The sequence below is a fragment of the Paramormyrops kingsleyae genome, chromosome 20 (genome assembly GCF_048594095.1).
Source record: "Paramormyrops kingsleyae isolate MSU_618 chromosome 20, PKINGS_0.4, whole genome shotgun sequence".
Classification (NCBI taxonomy): domain Eukaryota; kingdom Metazoa; phylum Chordata; class Actinopteri; order Osteoglossiformes; family Mormyridae; genus Paramormyrops; species Paramormyrops kingsleyae.
In genome coordinates, this window is record NC_132816.1 from 20,305,011 (window position 1) to 20,325,227 (window position 20,217).

The following is a 20,217-nucleotide window of genomic DNA, read 5'->3' on the forward strand; positions in this document are numbered from 1 at the left end:
TGATTCTCTGTGTTACTTTGGGTGTATATGTCTGAGCATTTCAGGCTATAAGCTTTCGGGATATTAAAGCATTCTCCTTTGAGACCCATGCAGTCTCACTCCCACTGGGGGGAGGGGGGGGGGCAGCTGGCAAGGCATGATCTACATGGGGGTGGGAGCTCACACCTCCTAATGAGTTGTTTCCACTGCTCCCTGAATCTGAAAAAAAGTTTAAGGAAACTGCCCACAGGCCCAGATTGCTGTTATTAACTTCTGAGAGGCTCAACATTGGAGCAGCCTGATTTTATCTGAAACTGATTATCTACAAGGTTATATAAGGTCCATATATGTATACTGAACCCTAGCGCAGGGGACTATGTAAGACACGTGAAACGGCTCACAATGGATGATGGAAATGATACCTCCAGTGGGAGGTTTTCTCACCAGGTACATGAGCAAATGGAGCAGACAAGGCGTGTGTTAGCCTGTGTTCTAGACTTCGGTGAGCCGTGTTTGTGAGCACACGGTCGAGCTGGTTCCCATTCGGCTTTGCTGGTGCACCCAACCAGAGGTGATGAAGGATCTTCGAGTTCCGCCCTGAATTGAACTGCTCTATTGCTCGTTTACCTTGACTGCCAGTTAAATGCAGTGAGAACCAAGCACTTTTTTGGCTCATGGAGTCAAATTTCCATCATCCCAGACTGGAGACAGGGGAATGGAACATAGTCCTCTCAGTTCCCGGCCAGTACTTTTACTTTGACATAATCACTTTATTTTTTTATGCACCAAAATGTTTCAGTGTTTTACCCAAATATTTAGTTGAAGACCATTGCTGGAAAGAGTTTGAATCTGTGACCTTCTGGCCTCATTAGATAGCCTTCTTTCTGGGTGGTTTCCATTTCTTTGGTGCTCCTCTGTGTCTAAGGGCCAGAGTAAGAGGCACGGCCATATTTATTTTTGCTACCTTCAGCTTACAAAATCATTTTCCTACTGGAGTTGACCTTGTAGTACAACCTGGCCTCTCGCAGTTGCTTAATCCACCTGGTTAAAATGTGATACACCACCTGCATGTTTTTGTTTCTATGTTTGTGCTGGAAAATCAACTCCACGATCTTGGGTTGCCTTCAGTGTCTACTCCAGCTTACACACTTTACCTAAGGTCACATCGTACATTGTCATTTTGAGCACCTGGATTTGCACAGCGGTCTTGAAGTCTGCTGTTTAAGATCTCTGGTCCCCTCTGGATTACACTGCAAAGACATTTGGAACTTCAAGCAAGATAATGACTTCAAAACAAAGATCTTGGGTAATCCCAAAGGATCAGAACTTTCTAACAGAAGTTTTTAATTCAGTCTCTTCACTTGTCTTCTCTTCACTTGTCTTCCCAAGAAATACCCTACTTCAATTCAGCACAGTTTATCTAAAGGTAGAGAGGAATAGCTAGTCCACAGTGTATGTTAATGCACGAGCCTGGGGAACTGTTAATTGAATGAATGGCAAGGAATAAGCTGTGGTTTATATTAAATTAAGTTCAATGCCAATTTAGTGTGTGTTTCACGAATAATCAAATACAATTAATGTAAAACAGCTGTAACACTTGTATACCAGGTCATTAAGTAACTAATTATTAAAGTACCTAACACTGAAGGATGTTACACAGTATTTTTATGGATAACATTCATTGTTTACTTCATTCAGGCACATAGTACAGGTACTCCATGAATAATACATATTGAATTTAGCACATTTAAAAGTCATGACAGTGACTAAATTCATTTGCTTTATCAAGATCAGAATCATGCAATTTATCCAAAAACCAAAGCTTATTAACCCGGAACTCAGCTAGAACAAAAAACAGTGCATGTGTTAGTTTTCCAGGAACAGGATTAAGACACCCAAATTTAGTGAGCAATTAATTGCCCCTAGACAAACTTCCACGGGGTTCAGATCCCGGGCCCTGGCTTGCACAGAAGGTCTGGGAGTCTGCAGACTCCAGATCAGGACTGTGAGGATGACGGGAAGCAGATCCCGGTAGGACTGGGCCGCTCATTTCAGGGGCAGGTAGGAGGGAGACGGAGGGGACCCAGCTGGCGGCTTCTATCCCCCGTTGGTCAAACCTCATTACCACTATCTCACAAATTTCCTCTTACATACTTAGTGTGTCAGGTACTTGTTTAGTGTTGGGAAAAGCTAAAAAATCAGTGTGGAGGAAACACAAATGAAAGAGATGTCATGCCCCCGTCTGCTGCTGTTCCCCCACCTTCCCAGCATGAGAGAGAGCTCAGGAGGAAAGTAGCCTGGGGCCCAAAAACACAGGAGGTCCAGTCCACATCCGCTCACGGTGCCCACAGACGCTCTACCGTCCCCCCTCTGCTCCAGTCCACATCCGCTCACGGTGCCCACAGACGCTCTACCATCCCCTCGCTGCTCTGGCTCTTTTAATCTATTCTTAGAGCTAAATGACAAACTGTACCTTCAGGTGGCAGCTTAGACAACTGGTAATTGAGTGTGAGGCATGATGGGGAATTTAACTGATGCGAATTATTTGCTTTCAATGAGAAACTGCCCCCCCTCCCACAGATGGGGTTGTAGTACATCTCACTGGATTTACCTGAAATGCCCTCCATCTGAAACAGTCCACTGAAATGGACCACTGACATCATAACCAAAACCGTCAACTTGCACTGGAGGCAGTGTAGATCGTTATAGCAGCAATAACGTGGCACGCCAGCACAGGGGCCAGAAATATGCTCACATCCCATAATACTGTTGGCCCACAGGACAGGCGCTGACTCGAGCAAAAAGGTTCCCAGAGAACCCATGGGGGTAAGTAGCTGGGAAAAAGTAAAGCTGTCATTGCCTGCTGTCCTCATTCACTGGTGGCCACCGCAGGACTGCTGGCGAGTGACGATGCGGAAACGTGTCATGGTGGGATGCCTGCAGTGCAGTGCAGTCTAAAGAGGTCGGGGTATTTACAGCCTCTGGCAGACCCCCTGCCCCCTGAAGGCACTGGCCCTCGCACCCAGACACAACGGCTAGCTCACTAACCTGTCCTGTCTCTGCCATTCTTGGCATCCTGGGTTAGCTCTGCCTCTGAGAAACCAGCAAGGCGGGGTGGGAGAGAAACACAGCAAAGAAATCATTAAAAATTACAGCACAATCATTTCATACTATAAAAATATGGTCTACATTTGTTTTTGATTATTCCTATTAAAATTATATGAGAGGCCCTTCAAATAAAGAACAAGAAGGAATAATAATCCTTGTCAGGTCATTTTGTTTTTTTTTGGCTGTTCTCAGAACTGAAGGGCTGGTTCACAAAGGTAAACAGGAAATGGCCCCTCAAACCACTTCCTGTCTGTCTTGTGTGGTACAGATGCGACAAAGGTTACAGATGATCTAGGCCCTTTGCTTCCCCCCCATGCAGCAAATGCAAAAACCTTGATTGGTGGTTGCATGTGTTTCCCATAGCGGTTTCAGGAGTAACGCACTTTCTGACAGGCTCTAGAAAATCAGTATGGCTGTCAAATACATCATCACCTTTGAATGTTAGGGGTCTAAGGCTGTGTGGTTTAACTGGCACTAATAAACTATCAAAAGTCCTGCTAAACTAACAGGAACAAGTAATGCAGTACTAGTTTTCAAGACCCATTCTATTTTGGACTATTTTATTTGAGTGTTATCTCATCCCAGTACTCTTCTTTTAGGAAGATAGTAACCAATATTTTCCCCCTTAATCCTGTCAATACAGCCAAAAGTTTGTGGATGAGCCCACGTGGTTTTGAGGAAACAGTCCCTGAAGGGCTTGAATGTGTTCTATGTACAGGATATTACGTGTGATGGCTTTCTCCTGGTTTAATGCACATCATCAACAGAGACTTTTGTTCTATTCACAGACAATTAGCTGTATTTCTCTTGAATGCCACGTCTGAATCTTTTTTCAGAAAAATTGTCGTTGTGAGTTCTCCACTCACCCTCTTCCAATCAAATGCTAATTTGTTTTCCAGAACCTCACATTCTTGATTGTGATCACCAGTCTGTACTATGTTGAGATTTCTGGCCCTTATCAGCAGTGATTCAGCGATATAAATCCACCTTAATATTCTTTATCCTGTGTCACAGTGGCATCTCATCCAGGCCTGTCCTTTCTGATGCTGGCTCCAAATCATGGTGGTGGATGCACACCCAGATGGGCAGGAAAGGCTAAAGCAGATAACATCAGATAGGTCAGAAGCCCCAACAAATTTCTCTTCCATTGTGCACCCAGTGGCCCAGGAAGGTCTGAATCCAGGAACGTGGCTATGGGATTATACCTGCAGAAGACCCTTAGGGGTGGGGGGATGGGGGGTGGTTTGAAGCAGAAACTCTGGGATTTCTCTGGGTGTGTAAAGACCAGGGAGGACTTGCCACCTTGGTTCAACATCTAACCTTAAATATCCTGAAGACCCTCTCTGGGAGGGTGCTGCTTGGGTTTCTTAGACCAGAGGCAAATATGCTTCCCATGTGACCCTTCAAAACAACAAGGACTTCCATCTCTTGGGTGGTCCTCCATCCCACAGACAGGGCACCTTTGTCTGCTTTGTGTGTGCACATGCGCATGGCCTGCTGGAAAAGCCTTTCTCCCCAATATCCCCACTTTGTACTTTAAAAGAGGAAAAGGTTGTTGGTGTCTTTCGGCTTTTGTCACGAGCCCATCTCTTTTCCATTCATTTTGCCCTTAGCAAGCCGCTGTTACAAGACAGGACCATAATCTTGAACAGATTATGCTGGCAGTGATAGACCATGGGGCTCACATTCCTCATGTTTCTATAAATACTAATCTGTTTCCTCTGTCCCCCCCCCTCCATCTGCAATCCTCATCAACGGTGGAAACTCTGTCTGCTTTGGATGTGACTCCCTCTGTACCCCAGACTCCGAGAATGGGGGGTGGCGGAGTGCCAGATGAGGCGAGAGGGAGACGTTTTGGGAGCGGGGGTGCACATTTCACCTGTACCTTGCGTGGTTTTCGTTCTGCAATGTTAGCCGTTTTGCAAGACGCAGGTACACAGCAAGCAAACTCTTCCGAAAGCAAATGAAAAACAAAGTCTTAGGGCTTATTCCACCAGCTTAGTTTTTTTTTTCTTTTTTCATTTTTGCATCAAGCTTTAGAGATACATTCCTTACATACATCTGACATCTGAGTCCCTTCAGTCCCATTCATTGATGTATAGAAGATTACCTGTGAAAGCATGGACTCTAGTTTGAAGGTCCTTCTTGTGGTTGTGATGGGCTTTGCAACCAGCAGAGTACTAGCCAGTACATCTATCAAAAAGACCAAAATTATACTACAGGAAACCAGACTAACTACCACTGCTAACCTATTAAATGTATTTAAACCATTGTGACAGTTTTACTTGATCCAGACTGAACATGGCTTTTCAGGATGCTCATTGTTTTGTGTGTGTGTGTGTGTGTGTGTGGATTAGGTTTATATTACATTGTGGGGACCAAATGTCCCCCACAATGTAATAAAAACCTGTTTTTTGGATGTTGTGGAGACCATTTTTCCATCAAGTCTTGTATTTTGTTTGGTTACTTGAAGTTAAGGTTAGGGCTGGATAGGGGTTAAGGTCCTCATATTGGGATTAGGATTATGCCCAAAGAAATTAACAGTCCCCACAAAGATATGAATACAAACATCGGTATCCGTGTGTGTGTGTGTGTTTGCACATATGTCTGCATGTGGCACCACCTATGACTGGGCAGCGTGAATTTGGCAACTGCTGCTCCTACTCAGACTTTGCAATGGAGCCATCTTGGATCAGCCGTGGCGCCACCCAATGGCATCGCATCCATGCTGCATGTGCCGGACATAGATGGGTTGTGGAGTATGGTTTTCATACGGAGTATGGTTTTCATACGGAGTATGGTTTTCTTTGGCTGGTTTTCTGTTTCCATTTATAATGAAACAATAATAAAGACAGCAACTGGAGACCAAACAGAAGCTATAAATACTGCATGAATGAGAGTTTTCTTTAACTAAATCTGGCAGCAGAAAAAAAAATTGGGCTGATTGCTAATGGCTGAAAATGTAAATAGTTTCCCAGTCGTGTTCAGGTCAGTCTCCGTAGAAGTGGCCGAAGGAAGAGGCACTTTTCTGTGTCATCGTCTCCAAGGACACGGTCCTCTTATTGCACTGGAACCCAGTCTCACAGCCCATCCATTTCTTTACATTTATTTACTGTTTATCTCTGCATTGGTTAGTAAAACAAATAAAGTAACTAATTAAACACAATTGCACAACTGCATCTTCATTTAACGTCTGGCTGAGTAGGCTATACTTTTGCTTCCCACCTCCAGGGTTGGGGGTTCGAATCTTAACATCACATTTCCTCTGGGTTCTCTGCTTTCCTCCTGTGGCCTGGCACCCTGTCTAACATGTATACATCTGCTGTGTTTCCTGGGATAGGCTCCAAGCCCCCTCTGGACAAGTGATTGGGAGATAAACTGATGTTATTACATTATGTAGATGTAGATGTCTTGCTTATGGTTAAATGACATAACAGATTCTAGAAACATCTTACCTACCATCTTTCCTAACTGCCTATCTGGTGCTGGGTCACAGTGAACCTTGTGTCCTTCTGGGATGAGGGCAAACCCCTCAGTGCTCTAAGCAGAACCAGTGACTTTTGCATGCGGAGGTTTCTGTCAGGCTGGAGAGCGCAGGTCCACGGTAATTGGCCTGTTGTCTGCCGTTGAAGTTTTGGCCCTTGTAAACAGAACCAGAGAGTGGTTCACCACAGGGGTCACCACTGGGCAGACGGGCTGCTGAGGGGGCAGGCAGAGCAGGGAAGGATATGTCTGGTGTCATGGAGGACGGGAGGGTAGAGAAGGTTGAGAGGTTGATATTATGAGTTATTGAATTTTCCCCTCAATACACACCCCACACTACTACCCCCCCCCCCCCCAAAGCCCCTTTACAATGTTCCGTCCGTTGCCATTTTCCTCCTCAGTCAACCTCTCACCACCGGTGGCTACGAGTGAGGGGGGGCTCGCAGAGGCGAGGGTGGAGATCATTATTTTTTGGACGTTTTCAGTTTTTTCCTTTTTATGGTAATTCTTTCAGGGGGAGAAGAATGATTGAGGGGGCTTTAAAACAAGATTTCCATTAGTTTCTTATTAAGTCGTTACAGAAGAAAGTCTTTCCTAGAAACATTACTTATAAAAAAGGCTGAGGACGGTGGGCCAAACAGCTCCACTTTATAAGTTAATTGGCCCAGAGGGAAAGAATAAATGTGAACTTTGGGCTTCATTTAAATCCCGATGTATTGGTTAGTAAGGCACAGATGTGTCCACTTAAACAGGTCAGCCCGGCTTGGGTAACTGCGCTAAATAAACAGTACAATAGCAAATAAACAATCTATAAGACAGCCATACTGTACATATATTTTTGCCTATACTGCATAGAGTACGAACCACTTTTATGCACTTTAATTGTGTTTAAATTTATACCTTAGGAATATCAGATGAAAACATTCAGATTTGCCATTAAAACCAGTTGATATTAATTTGCTGATGCCCAGCAGCAACTGAGGCAGTCGAACTTTGTGGTTAATGTGTCATGGTGTGTCAAACCCGCTCTTCGATGCTGCCAGTCAAGACAGTCCTGTAAAACCAGCCTGTAAAATGTAGGTCATGTGACCTTCACTGCTGACTGTGCTGTAAGGTTACCCAATGGTGGCAATGGGCTCCACACATTTCTATAGTAAATCATTCCTCTACGTCATTTCATTTTAATCGCCTACATAACATTATGCTGATTGCTCCTCATGCAACAATAGTTACAAGGTCAGACTGACATGGCAACGCTGTGTTTCTGAACGAATCAAAGACCCCAGAGGATTTGCAGAAGCTCGGTCTGTGATGTTTCACAGCAGACTTTGGAGAAGGCACTAGGCTGTGTGGTGTCTATTTCCACTCTGTCGCAGCTGAATCAGAAGCAGTCTTCCCAAGCTTATTTTTCAGACAGTTATGAGTTTGTGTTTGTGTATTTTTATTTGCTTTCCAGATACTTTAACGGGTTGTTCTTTTTTTTTATACAAGTCATTTTTTTTTTTTTTGTTTTTTGCCAGATTCGCTAGAGGATTCAACAACAGTGATGCAGCAGGATTTGTATTGTAAGTCGGTCCGACCCAGTTCAGCCGCACCATGGTGACCTTATAAACGACACTAGTTGACCCCGGGAGCTCCGAATTACTATCTAATGAATACATGAGGTCATCGTAATGGAAAATGAGGTGCTTTTATCACGTTTGGGAAAATAACTTTATAAAACGGTGAGCTTACAGTCGTTAGTAAATAACACTGTCCAGTGTGAATTATCAAGCCCTCTGCCTCAGTGTTACACCCCTAACTCTCTTTGGAGAGAGTGCAACCAATTTTCCTTGAACGCCGCCCCACCCCAGCGGCTGGGAATCCTCTCGGCCCGTCATGAAGGTACAGCGGGATGGAGCTTTATGTAGATGAGGCCTTCTGACGTCACGCTAGCGTGCGAGTGCAGCTCTGCCGTGGAAACTCCGGCCCCGGGCTCCCATTTCCCACTCTTCCCTGTTCCTCTATTCGATGTCATCAACCAAGCATCCCCCCCCCCCCGAACACATACACACAGATCGCTCCCCCCCGTCCCCCACTCTCTGCTAAAGCCCTGGGTCGTTTCCGATCGAGTCGACGCAGAGGCTTTTTGGACACGATGCCGGTCTGAGCTTCTTCCCCTGTTGCCTGACACCTCAGACACATGGCGGGGGCCCGGTGAGGAACGTGGGGGCCCACTACGCACGCGATCCCCCCCAGCCCAGATAGCCTTTAATCTTGGGGGTTGCTGTCTGCGAGAGCGAGTCCTTGCCCTCCGAGGGTGGGAGTTGAGTGGCCCCCTAAGGACTTTCTACGTGAGCTTCAAAGGACGGCCACGACGCACCATGGATGGTGCATTGGGAGGAGTAGCAGTGGCAGAAGGGCCCTTAGTAAGGTCTGTGTGAAACCGGGGGCAACTCATAGCAGCTTGGATTCCTTCAGCGATATCCCAGCAACTGATCCACTATGGCTATTCTGTGTGGGAGCAGAGATACCTGCCCAGGAGACAGTGTGTGTGAGTGTCTGTGTGTGTGTGTGTGTGTGAGTGTCTGTGTATGTGTGTCAGTGTCTGTGTGTGTGAGTGTCTGTGTGTGTGTGTGTGAGTGTCTGTGTGTGTGTGTGTGTGTGAGTGTCTGTGTGTGTGTGTGTCTGTGTGTGAGTGTCTGTGTATGTGTGTGTGAGTGTCTGTGTGTGTGAGTGTCTGTGTATGTGTGTGTGAGTGTCTGTGTGTGTGTATGTGAGTGTCTGTGTGTGTGTGTGTGTGTGAGTGTCTGTGTATGTGTGTGTGAGTGTCTGTGTGTGTGTGTGTGTGAGTGTCTGTGTATGTGTGTGTGAGTGTCTGTGTGTGTGTGTGAGTGTCTGTGTATGTGAGTGTCTGTGTATGTGTGTGTGAGTGTCTGTGTATGTGTGTGTGCATCTGTGTGTGTGAGTGTCTGTGTGTGTCTCTGTATGTGTGTGTGAGTGTCTGTGTGTGCGTCTGTGTGTGTGAGTGTCTGTGTGTGTCTGTGTATGTGTGTGTGAGTGTCTGTGTGTGTGTGTGCATCTGTGTGTGTGAGTGTCTGTGTGTGTCTCTGTATGTGTGTGTGAGTGTCTGTGTGTGCGTCTGTGTGTGTGAGTGTCTGTGTATGTGTGTGTGAGTGTCTGTGTGTGTGAGTGTCTGTGTATGTGTGTGTGAGTGTCTGTGTATGTGTGTGTGCATCTGTGTGTGTGAGTGTCTGTGTGTGTCTCTGTATGTGTGTGTGTGCGTCTGTGTGTGTGAGTGTCTGTGTGTGTCTGTGTATGTGTGTGTGAGTGTCTGTGTATGTGTGTGTGAGTGTCTGTGAGTGTGAGTGTCTGTGATTGTATGTGTGTGTGAGTGTCTGTGTATGTGTGTGTGAGTGTCTGTGAGTGTGAGTGTCTGTGATTGTATGTGTGTGTGAGTGTCTGTGTGTGTGAGTGTCTGTGTATGTGTGTGTGAGTGTCTGTGAGTGTGAGTGTCTGTGTATGTGTGTGGTTTTCTCGATGACCCAGATTTGGACAAGGCAGGGGGGTCATTTCAAATCTCACTTTTCAGGAACGTTTGGTTTGCTCCCATCCTTCAAAGCCAAGCATGAGGCACAGAAACCACAGGTTACTGGGTCACCAGACATTGGGGTGTGTGTTTGTTTGTGTGTGTGTGTGTGTGCCTGCGATGAGCCTCTATGTGAGGAAGGTGAGGACACCATTTCTCTGACTCACTGTGTGCGGTTTCCCAGTCCCCTGCTTATATTCACGCTCCAGAGATACAGATAAGTCCACGTCTCACGACTCGACACAATATTTACTCAGACCGTGTGCCGGGTGGGGATCTCAGTGACAAGACCTGGAACCATCCCTCGGCCGCCACGCCACTCATGGCCGCCAGACTGCCGACGGTAACTACGGTAACTTGGTAACTGGTTGCACAACCCCGCAGATCGTGTTAACGTTAAGGGGAAAATGTGACCTCACACTGCCCGCAATGCCTGGGCCGTCCGGGGCAGCCTGTGGTCAGATGTGTTTTTTTCCGAGGGGGTAGGAAGTGCCGTTGTGTGTGCCTTCCTCATGAATTATGTTTTGGATCTTGTTTTGCTTCACTGTTCCCTTGCCTCCCCCCACTGTGCTGAGCTGGGCCGGGCTGGGCCAAGGCAGCCCCGGCAGGCCGGCCTTTCCGTCTGAAGGTACCGGCCCCAGCCAGCGGCTCTTTCAGTTTCCACCGCACGAAAAACAATGTTTCGCTTCTTCAGGCGGAGACTAAGTAAACGATCAGTCGTCGGGACGTTATGCGGAGTGGGCGCGCAGTCGTGCCGGCCTTTATTCAAACCATTCCTGCATGCGGTTAGGGGCGGGGCTGCATGGGGGGGGCAGTTGGGGGAGACTGGCGCACGGAGATCAGGTGGCCCTCGGAGAGCGTCTGGGACGTAGGAGAGTGAGAGGTATTGGGCGTGGGGGTAAACCACACACGGCTCGCGTGACCACACTGCAGCTCGGTCTACTCCAGTCACCCCCCTCCCCAGAACCCCACCCCCCCAATGCCAATTCCACCAGAGCACCAGCATGCCCCCCCCACCTGACCAGAGGCACGGTCCAGTCTGGAGTGACTATCGCCTTCCGCTGCTCGTTCCATCCGCTGCCCCAGGTCTGGCCAACCCAAGCGAGCCCAGAACCAGAATGAGGAAACGACGGCAGCAGAATTCCAGACGTTCAGACGGCATCCATTGCTTTTTTCACTCATTTTTCCATATGGATTTCCCCCCTTCGCGTGCCTCACGATATATAGCATTTTGAGATTTCGATTCCGAAATAATTGTGGGGGGAAAAAGGGGGGATGAGAGCCAAATGGCGGTTATAGAGAGCAGGGAGGGTGTGTGTGTGTGTATGTATGTATGTGTGTGCGTGTGTCAGTGTATGCGTGTGTGTCAGTATGTGTGTGTCGGTGTCCGTGTTTGTCAGTATGTGTGTGTCTGTGTGTGTGTGTCAGTATGTCTGTGTGTGTGTGTCGGTGTCTCTGTGTGTGTGTCAGTATGTGTGTGTCGGTGACTGTGTGTGTGTGTGTGTCTGTGTGTCAGTATGTGTGTGTCGGTGTCTGTGTGTGTGTGTCAGTATGTGTGTGTCGGTGTCTGTGTGTGTGTGTCAGTATGTGTGTGTCGGTGACTGTGTGTGTGTGTGTGTCTGTGTGTCAGTATGTGTGTGTCGGTGTCTGTGTGTGTGTGTCAGTATGTGTGTGTCGGTGTCTCTGTGTCTGTGTGTCAGTGTCTGTGTGTGTGTGTCAGTATGTGTGTGTCGGTGTCTCTGTGTCTGTGTGTCAGTATGTGTGTGTCGGTGTCTGTGTGTCAGTATGTGTGTGTCTGTGTGTCAGTATGTGTGTGTCGGTGTCTGTGTGTCAGTATGTGTGTGTCTGTGTGTGTGCGCTCATAAATTTTTAATGGCAGGAGACTGTAATGTTATTCATCGGCTGCATGGATATGAAGCAGCAGTAGCCAATTTATAACATGTAAAATCGGCCAAGGAACGCGTGTTTGAATCTGTCTTTGTGGAGAGTACATTTTCTCTCTGTCTGCTCGGGTCCCTCCAGGCTGTCTGGTGACCTCTCACAGCCATGCTTTCACTGATTGTACAGTCTGACTGGCCCTTCATGTCCACAGGTGTGTGTGTGTGTGTGTGTGTGTGTGTGTGTGTGTGTGTGTGTGCGTGAGTGCTCAGTAATGGATTAGCATTCCTGGTCAGCGCACACCCCAAACATCACCCCAAAATACTGATTAAAATCGGACGCTTCTGTAATTTTTCCATCGTATAGGCAGTTGTCTAAGTGAACCCCCCCCCCAAAGCGATAATTAAGAGGGGCACTCCCAGCTAGGAGGGGAGGATCCTGCTAAAAGGGAGCTTATAACATCATTTGGCTCTTACACTGTCTCTTACAAGCCGTTTTATGACCAGGCACCGGGACGGTTCAAAAAACAAAATGGCTTGCAAATCCTTGGGGTGCGAGGATGTGGCCAGCGATGGTGAAGGCAGGACGTCCCCATGAAGGTCCTTGCAGCTGGTGCCGGAGAGCGACCGGGAAGATTGCATTTTCAAGAAACAGGCGCAGAGATCGCATGGTGCATTTTGGCGTGTCCTCGCCGACTCGGGAAACCATGCCAAGGGGCTGACGTTTCCTGCTAAGGATGTGGCTGGGAAATCGGGCGGCCTGTTGTCCTGGTGTATATCTCGAAATGGGACACACTGGACTGTCTCCACAGGACCCTACAGGAGCAGCGAGATCACAGTGATGGCCGTACAGGTGGCCAGCCGGCAGGACGGAAACAGGCTGGACTGTCTCCACAGGACCCTACAGGAGCAGCGAGATCACAGTGATAGGCCGTACAGGTGGCCAGCCGGCAGGACGGAAACAGACTCCTCTCTGCTTGCTCTGCCTCAGATCCCTGGCATCTTTGATATTTATCTTGTACTACTGCAAGTTTCCTGTGGAAGAGAGAAAATAACCAGTGAGCTGGGGATTGAGTGACTTCCCAGCATTCCCAGTTCATGTGCCATCCTGTGGTCAGCTGGAAGTAACGCTGCGGGAAGCTGTATAAGTGTCGCATGCCCATGACCGCCCGCCTGGAGACCCACGCCTGCTCCTGTTCTCCTTGGAAGCGCTTCCACATGCGTCCCGGTGTGAATCGCTGTGGTCGCTGCCCGCCGCTTTGATCCGGTGGGAACCGCGGGAGGATGTCGTGGGTGGTGTCCCTTTGTCTTCCAGGCATGGCCTGGTAATGCCATTACAAATGGACCTGCAAATTTGGCTCTGGGAGAAAAAACATGTGCTGCTGGAGCTTTGGTGAATTCCTGATGTTCACTGATTTAGGATCAGTTTTCAGTCCAGCAGTCCTGAGCTTGGGGATATAAGCTAACTAGCCTAACTGACTGGGGTGGCTCCTAAATATATGAACATGAATATAAACAAATAAATACACAAAGGAGGGGGGGGCGGAGCAGGAGTTTGTGTTTTTCTACATTTTGTTAGCATCCACAATTCAGTGGTATGAGCGGACATGTAGTTGCGAAAACCGCTTATCTCTATCTAGCCACATGAGGGCGACATTGAGAAGACTCAGCTGCTTTGGTATGCACTGCAAACCTCATCCTCAGGGTTCTGTAGCAATTGCTTTTTAAGGCCACCATAGATTTCAGTGACTAATTTACGTCCTGCTGCATCTAATTTCCACCTGGATGGACGAGCTGGGGTGTCATGAAGGTGGGAGAAATGAGGACATTTTGGCTCACTGTGGGCGCTTTTCCACTGCTCAAAGTACGGTACTTTCGGTACTTTCACTTTTCCATTGACTTCCCGTTGAGTACCAGTACCGAAAGTTCCAGTACCAAAACTGCCAAACCAGCTGGGGTACTTCTCTGGTACTTTGGTACTTTGGGGTGGGACTTGCAAATGTATTGGTTTGCAAATAGCCTTCCGCTGAAACACAAAATACAACCGCCATTTTTTGAAACACACAGCCAACAGCGAGAAACTAAATAAAAAGCAGTACAAACAAAAATATTTAAAAAGTAAAATGGAAGGATGGACAAACGAGGAAACACAGGCTTTAATCGTCATATCGTCGGATGAACAGATCCAGCGGGATTTGGATGGCACGACTCGAAATAAAAACGTATTTACTGTAATAACAAGCTGCTTGGAAGAAATGGGGCACATGCGAAACACCGAACAATGCTGCTTGAAAATCAAAAAACTTAAGCAGGACTACAGGAAAGTGAAGGATCATAATAACAGGAGTGAAATAATAACATAATAATAGAATTCAGCGAAAGAAATACCATGCCGCGCTGATGATGTCACTGATGATGTCATTTGGTGCCAGTACCAGTTTTTACACTAGTGGAAAACCGACACAAAAGAAGTACCATACTTTTGGTACTTTATGGAAGTACCGAAAGTACGGTATCTGGTGCGGTGGAAAAGGTCCCTATATGGCATGGGGAGTTTTTATCAAACTGGTCAGGCTGCTTGTTTTTGCTGCCTCCCAACTCCCAGTATGATGGATTTTATCTAGCAGGGAGCTAGAAGGGAGCGAAAACGTGGACTGTCTGGGGTCCCCAAGGACCCGGGTGAGAAATACTGTGCTAGGGTGATATTCACAGTATCAGTGGCACTCTGTTGTACCTGCACGCATTGTGGGTGCTTGGCCACAGGGGGAGACAGCGGGCTGGATCTAAAGGCAGACAAGTGCAGTTTCCAGAGGCACATTCCATTTACTATTACAGTGCTGCCCTCTCTTGGTAATTGATGGGAAGTTCAGGAAAGTTCATGTTCCAAAAACAAATCTCCTAATTGTACTCTGCTAACATATATGAAAAATATCTGGCTTATAATTAGCAAAAAATGTTATTACTGACAATAAAAATGACATTATTCAGATGTAGGAGATTGTTCTGTAACTGATAAGAAAAACTGTCAGAGCAACCAAGACCAGCTGTTAGCCTGTGTCTATATAAAGGGATGTTTGTGTTTTTTTAGCTGTTCAAAAGCCTGGTCTGAAAGCTAACAATTTCTGAGGATGCTTGCACCCCCAGCAGCTCAGTTAACATATTTAGTTTCAGTTCCTGAGAGCCAATCCCACCTTGAACATGAGGTCAGTGCTTCAGAAGTAGATGGGTCGCTACGTATGATTCATCTAGCCAGCACTGAAAATCTTAAAGTCAAATCCTTAACATCATGCCCCAGCTCAAGCAGATCCGGTCTGGAGCTGCCTCCCGCTTGGCTCAGGTCACCGTGGAGATCTGCGGCCTGTACCCTGCTGTCGAATCATGCAGCCATCTGTGTGAACGCAGAGGAATGTAAACAGCTGTAATCTGCAGTAGGCTTGCTGTAGCCAAAGCCCAGAAGCCAGCTTCTGGGTCGTCAACAGGACAGTACCCACAAAAATGTCAGAATTTAAATCAGAAACCTGCGTTTATACTGGTGAAAACTGAAAGGAAATGGGGATCACATGACCTCAAAAATGCTGTCAAAGGCATCTCAGCCAGCAATGCTGTCACCTCTCTAGGTTACATTGTGGGCACCACTGTGTCACCTTAGTCCAAGGGGGTTAAATCTGATCTAGGCTGGGTGGGCTGCTTGCATTGCAGCAAATTATGGAATTGAGACAAAGACCTATGGGACTTACAGGTATGTCTGTTGATAATTAATTTGTATATTTGGTGTATCATTATTTTTTAGATAGGTAGGTATTTATTTTAAGGGTGTTCCGTTTCTCTTCTTGCATTTTGTTCATAGTACAGGAATTCTGTTGTTTTCAGAGTTTCAGGTTTTACTGGATACAGAAGAAAAACATCTGAACTTCACTGTTCTGCTGAGCGCAGTCAGGAAGAAGAAGCCAAAAAGTCAATCCATCAGTCATCATCTTAATCCCACCCACCACCACTTTCTGCAGTAAAATATCACGTCTGACATGACCCCCCTCCAGGTATTTGAGTACACAGGGCCAGAAGAACAGACTCTTTGGCTGGAGGAATGGTGATGTGCAAGTAGATGCATCTGCAGCAGCAGTAGCAGTCAAATGGCAAACATAGCAGCCGAGTTATGGGTATAGGGGTATGTTTTTCTGTCTAATAACTGCCCGTTATATGCCTTTATCTAGGTCTACCTGATGTGTGAGCAGGTGAGAGGTTAGATGCAGAACAAGCCAGATAAAATACCACGGAGATGTGTTAATTTATGGAAATGAGTTTTATTGCGTTAAAGCAATAAAAAGTTGCCAGACTGTAGAAAATCAGTCCGAACTGTAATGTATATTGCAGTTATTTGGATACAAAATTCAACGCTATCAGCCGCGCGTTTCTAACTAATGCTGATGTGTGAACAATTAAATTGGAATCTTTTCTGTGAAGCGTACCCACATTTAGGGAGTTATTGTTACACCACGGCAGTAAGTAGCTGGGGTTTCAGAGTAGCGGGGTGCAGAGTCACCATCAATTTGGTAGCTCTTGCTGTCTCCGTGGTGACTGTGTGATTGGAGGCAATGATCAGGAGCGACTCAGAAACGCCACGTTTGGCTCCGCACGACGCCCGGCGAGGCGGTCAGGGAGAGCGCAGCTCAAAAAGCGGCCACAGGCTCCAGAAAGAGGTAGAGAAGATACGGGAATCGGGCGGAGTTCTGTAAATGCTACGGCGTGCCACGACGGTAAAGTAGATTTATCACATGCCGTGATTTCATACTGCTTATTTTTTCCCAAAAGAAGTCCGCGTTTAAAGTCCTCAATGAGATCTGGGCGATATGAGAAATCATTTAAAGTTAACGTTTTTAACCATTAGTCTTATATAAAAGGGCTGCTATTTCATGGTATAGTTAATCAGTGACGGGCTTTGGAGAAGGGTCCGTGTGAAAATGATCCTGCGTTTTAGAAGTAAAGCTATGCGCGCCTCAGTGACGCACACTTGCGGCTTTCGGTAACGGAAACGGAGGCATCGGGAGCTTTTAAAGACCAGCCGAGAAAGCAATGAACGCATCTCATGTGAACCATACCGCCACGACCTGGAAAGCGGAGTCTGTCATAATTTCCCTGGTCTTCTCGCTCATCTTCTTAGTCGGTACGGTGGGGAACTCGCTGGTGCTGGCCGTTCTTCTCCGAAACGGCCAGATGAACACCAAGACCACCAACTTGTTCATCCTGAATCTCGGAGTGGCGGACCTTTGCTTCATCGTTTTTTGCGTGCCTTTCCAAGCCACCATCTACACCATGGACGAATGGGTCTTCGGCTCCTTTCTATGCAAAGCGGTGCACTTCTTAATATACCTTACCATGTACGCCAGCGTCTTCACGCTGGCCGCGGTGTCTCTGGACAGGTGAGGACCGCATATCTGATTCTGATTCATACAGCCATAATACGGTTTAACCTGTTAATCGTTTAACACTAATGCCCCATCAACTTTATATTACATATAACGCATGCTCATTTATAGATACTGCAGCGGAACGGTTTTTAAATATAATTATTAATAATAAAAAATGGAAAAGGCATTTATGTTATTTAATGTGTTTTTATTTACTTTATTGTATAATACATAAAATTAAATAAAAAAAAAATTTTGATAAATAAATTGTACAGATGTCTCAGTGACAGTTGATATGCATCACCAGGTATCTGGCCATCAGGTATCCCCTCCGATCAAGGGAGCTCAGGACCCCGCGGAACGCCGTCCTGTCCATTAGCTGCGTATGGGGCCTCTCACTGGTCTTCTCGGGCCCCTACCTCAGCTACTACCAGCAGATGGTGCTAAACGGCAGCGTGGTCTGCATCCCCGTGTGGGGGCCCCGGGACAGGCGGGCCATGGACGTCTGCACCTTCATCTTTGGCTACCTGGTGCCCGTCTGTGTCCTGGGCCTGACGTACGCCTGCACCATCCGCCACCTGTGGACGGCCGTGGACCCGCTGGAGGACGCCGGCGAATCCCGTCGCGGCAAGCGCAAGGTCACCAAGATGATCGTCGTGGTGGCGACCCTTTTCTGCCTCTGCTGGCTGCCGCATCACCTGGTCATCCTGTGCATGTGGTCGGGCCGCTTCCCGCTCAACCAGGCCACCTACGCCCTACGCATCCTCTCCCACCTGGTGGCCTACGCAAACTCCTGCCTCAACCCCGTCGTCTACGCCCTGGTGTCCCGCCACTTCCGCAAGGGCTTCCGCAAGGCCTTCAGCTGCCCCGTGCTGCGGCGTGGAAGGGTGGCGGGCCGTGTGCACGCAGTGCCGCCTGCGCACACTGCCAGTGTGGCAGAGCAGGCCACCGTGGAGGTCTCCCAGGCCCAGCAGGGTGTCCCCGGCTCCGGACCCTGGGCTTCAGTGGACCGCTCCAGCTGCCAGGTTAAGGCAAGCAGCACCTTTTTGACCTTCAATGTGACATAGTCACTCTCGTACCCACTCCACCCTCGTCTCTAGGTTCCTGCCGCTTTTGGAGTATGCCGGACCTGAACACAAAGAGGGTTTGTTCTCCTTTAGTTACAGATCATTAGAGGAGAGACTTTGCCTGACAGGGGGGCTTTGATGTTTGCTGTGTGTTTGCTTTGTGATTCTTCTTTGTACTTGCCGGGGGGGCTGTTTCCATTGGTAGAGTGCATTGTACTTTACTCCACGATGAAGTGGAAACCAGCTTAGAAGCACACTCACACACATTTAGGGTGATTAACACGGTGTCCCAGCATCCCGCTGCCTCTACACCGACATTAGAGCCCGGCAGCCATGTTTTTCCCAGACCACCTGTCCTTAGCAAAAGGACAGGACTATCGACAAAAACAAAACACGGGCAATTTAACGCTCATTTACCGCTGTCAGCAGTGCTCAGTGCACCTGCGTCATATCGATTAGCTTCTGGAAAGAAGGAGCACAAACCAGAAAAAGACAAACAAGAAAAGATGATTCTGGTAAAACTGAAATGTAGTGCCGTTCACTGCTGATTAAGCTGGATACACAAGCGGCTTCAGCAAAATGTATTTAATCTGTAAAATGATCTCACCTCTCGTGTCATCTTTTAACAGCAAGAGGCTGTCATCACCCTACCTTTGACTCTAGTGAATTTCCAGGATTGTATTAAAGGTTAAATGACTTTGTGGACCTGTACACCTTGGCAGTTTGTAGTAGATTGCCCATTGGCAGTCAGTTCTGTGATTTTGTGTGTTTTGTTCATATGAGAATGGTTTCATTTTCAAAAGAATATTTGGTAACTCTACTTAAAGCTGCCATCTATAGTGCACTTCATAGTGCATTATAAAGGTTGGTATACGAATTAATAAAGCATTATAGCATCTTCTATTGAGAGTTATAAGGCATTATAATGTTGATTATAATACTAAATAAGCTCCAATGAAATTCACTATTAATACCTTCATAATGCATTGTAATGATTGGTATAAGAATTAGGGATGCTCTGTACTGCATTATGAAGGTATCTATAGTGCATTATAAACGAGAGCTTCATAAAGTACTGTATTCATAATGCATAATAAACAAGGCTATAATGTCTTATGCCTTTTTATAAATATTTATAGCCATGTTTATAATGCTCTATGAATGCATTATAACGTGATATACATTCTTATACACATGGCATTCACAGAAAGTCTTACCGAATATCTTTGTTTTGTCATGCCCGTTTTTAGATTGAGTGAACCGTATTAACTGTTCAGTTCTGTGGCTCACAAATAAATTCTCAGTTTGGTGTGTCTGCTATGAGGCCGCTGTTTTTGGTGAGAGTTCAGCCACGTTGTAGTTTTGTTGAAAGCAGACTGGGATGAAACACTATATTGAAAGTGATATCTTGGCCACTCAGGTAGTCCCCACTGACTGACCGTGTCCACGCTAGTCCTCTCAGCCAACAAGCAGGATCATGTGTTGAGCTTCCTGTCCCGTTAAAGCAGCTTTCTTTGGGCAAACACCATGTCACTGGTTTAAAGAAAGGAGACACGTCAGTGCCTTTATCTACTACGAGGTGCTTCGGCTTTGTCAGTTTCGGGTTTCCTAGCATATATTTTGCTACTGACGCCTCTACATTAAGTTCCACATCAATAAACTCGGCTGAGTCTCTGATTGGCTGGCAAGGCTCGGATCACGCCATTGGCAGGCCACTATGCAATATGAGC

General features: G+C 46.9%; 1 protein-coding gene across 18 annotated transcripts in view; it reads left to right on the top strand.

The window, feature by feature from the left end:
* LOC111848429 (galanin receptor 2a) overlaps positions 1 to 19,805 on the top strand; it is a 117,696-nt gene extending 97,891 nt beyond the window's left edge. For 14 of the 18 annotated variants that reach the window (XM_072703496.1, XM_072703492.1, XM_072703498.1 and 11 more), the window contains 6 exons: positions 8,091 to 8,135; positions 12,828 to 16,052; positions 16,227 to 16,247; positions 16,616 to 16,769; positions 17,174 to 17,432; positions 17,728 to 19,805. In XM_072703496.1, coding sequence (XP_072559597.1) covers positions 16,038 to 16,052; positions 16,227 to 16,247; positions 16,616 to 16,769; positions 17,174 to 17,432; positions 17,728 to 18,487 — 1,209 coding nt within the window. In that variant the 5' untranslated portion in view covers positions 8,091 to 8,135; positions 12,828 to 16,037 and the 3' untranslated portion in view covers positions 18,488 to 19,805. Of the gene's footprint in view, positions 1 to 4,099; positions 4,206 to 8,090; positions 8,136 to 12,827; positions 16,053 to 16,226; positions 16,248 to 16,615; positions 16,770 to 17,173; positions 17,433 to 17,727 lie in introns of those variants that run through there. The other 4 variants (XM_023820425.2, XM_023820430.2, XM_023820433.2 and 1 more) reach the window with 2 other exon arrangements.
* The last annotated feature ends 412 nt before the right edge of the window (positions 19,806 to 20,217 follow it).